General features: G+C 37.6%; 1 protein-coding gene across 1 annotated transcript; it reads left to right on the forward strand.

Moving 5' to 3' along the window:
* The first annotated feature begins 296 nt into the window (after positions 1 to 296).
* Positions 297 to 993, forward strand: LOC131078432 (putative EG45-like domain containing protein 1). Its single transcript, XM_058016134.2, has 2 exons — positions 297 to 414; positions 707 to 993. The coding sequence occupies exons 1-2, from the start codon at positions 297 to 299 to the stop codon at positions 991 to 993; spliced, it is 405 nt and encodes a 134-aa protein (XP_057872117.2).
* The last annotated feature ends 217 nt before the right edge of the window (positions 994 to 1210 follow it).

Genomic DNA, 1210 nt, shown 5'->3' on the forward strand with positions numbered 1-1210 from the left:
ATATTTAAAATAAAAAAATTGAGACATCTTTCCAAAAATCATAAGGCAATATGTTTCTATATTAAACTAGAACAATACCCCTACCATTCAAGCTCATTTAGATATACTCATTGAACTTACACGCCAGCATGTTCTATTGAATATACCCACGAGAGAGAATAGCTTAACCTATATTCCCCGTTCACAATTTTATTCTATATATACTCACCTGCACTGCTTAGGATTGAAAATTTTCACCAATCTTGTTGTAGCTGAATAAGAGGATTGAGCAGAAGAATCACAGAATTTGAGAAACAATGCAAGGCGGAGCTACCTACAGCATTTGGCGGGTTCTGTTTGTGATGAGTTTTATGTGCGCCTGGTATTATTGTATGGGTGATCAAGGAACGGCTACATTTTACAATCACTATGTCCGTAAGTATATCTTAAATTGTTATCAAATTTTGTGATGGGTATTTTTCTGTAATAGTGATTGAATGAACATTGTAATCAACATATGTGATGGGTATTTCTGTAATATTGATTGATTGAACATTGTAATCAACATATGTGATGGGTATTTCTGTAATATTGATTGATTGAACATTGTAATCAACATATGTGATGGGTATTGCTGTAATAGTGATTGATTGAACATTGTAATCAAAGTTAGAGAATGGTATTGTTGATTTTGATAATTTTAGGGTTTTTATGATTGGTCTTGCAGCATCGGCATGCTATGGAAACGATACCTCGAAATTTCTACCGGGAAATATGATAGCGGCGGCAAGCGATCCACTGTGGGGCAACGGAGGTGCTTGTGGACGACAGTACAGAGTGTCTTGCGCCGGCCCTGCAAATGGCGTTCCGATGCCATGCAAAGGTGGATCGGTTGTGGTGAGGATTGTTGATCATTGCCCCGGATGTGGTGGCACTCTCGACTTATCTCAAGAGGCTTTCGCTGCTATCGCCAATCCTGTAGCTGGCATTATCAAAATCAACTATCAACAGTAAGATCATACTGACTGGCTTACTTTTCTTCTCTTGTTCTCCCTTTTATAATTGTTGATATATGCTGAGTTAATTGTGCTTCATTTTGCAGGGCCTGAAAATGCCGAGCAACAGCGATAGCGCATAAAATTAACATATGCATTATTGCAGTTGAATGTAGGAAGAATGGTGCCTTGAATAATAAATAAAATGAGAGGAAGAATGGTGCCTTGAATACTAA

The sequence above is a fragment of the Cryptomeria japonica genome, chromosome 5 (genome assembly GCF_030272615.1).
Source record: "Cryptomeria japonica chromosome 5, Sugi_1.0, whole genome shotgun sequence".
Classification (NCBI taxonomy): Eukaryota; Viridiplantae; Streptophyta; class Pinopsida; order Cupressales; family Cupressaceae; genus Cryptomeria; species Cryptomeria japonica.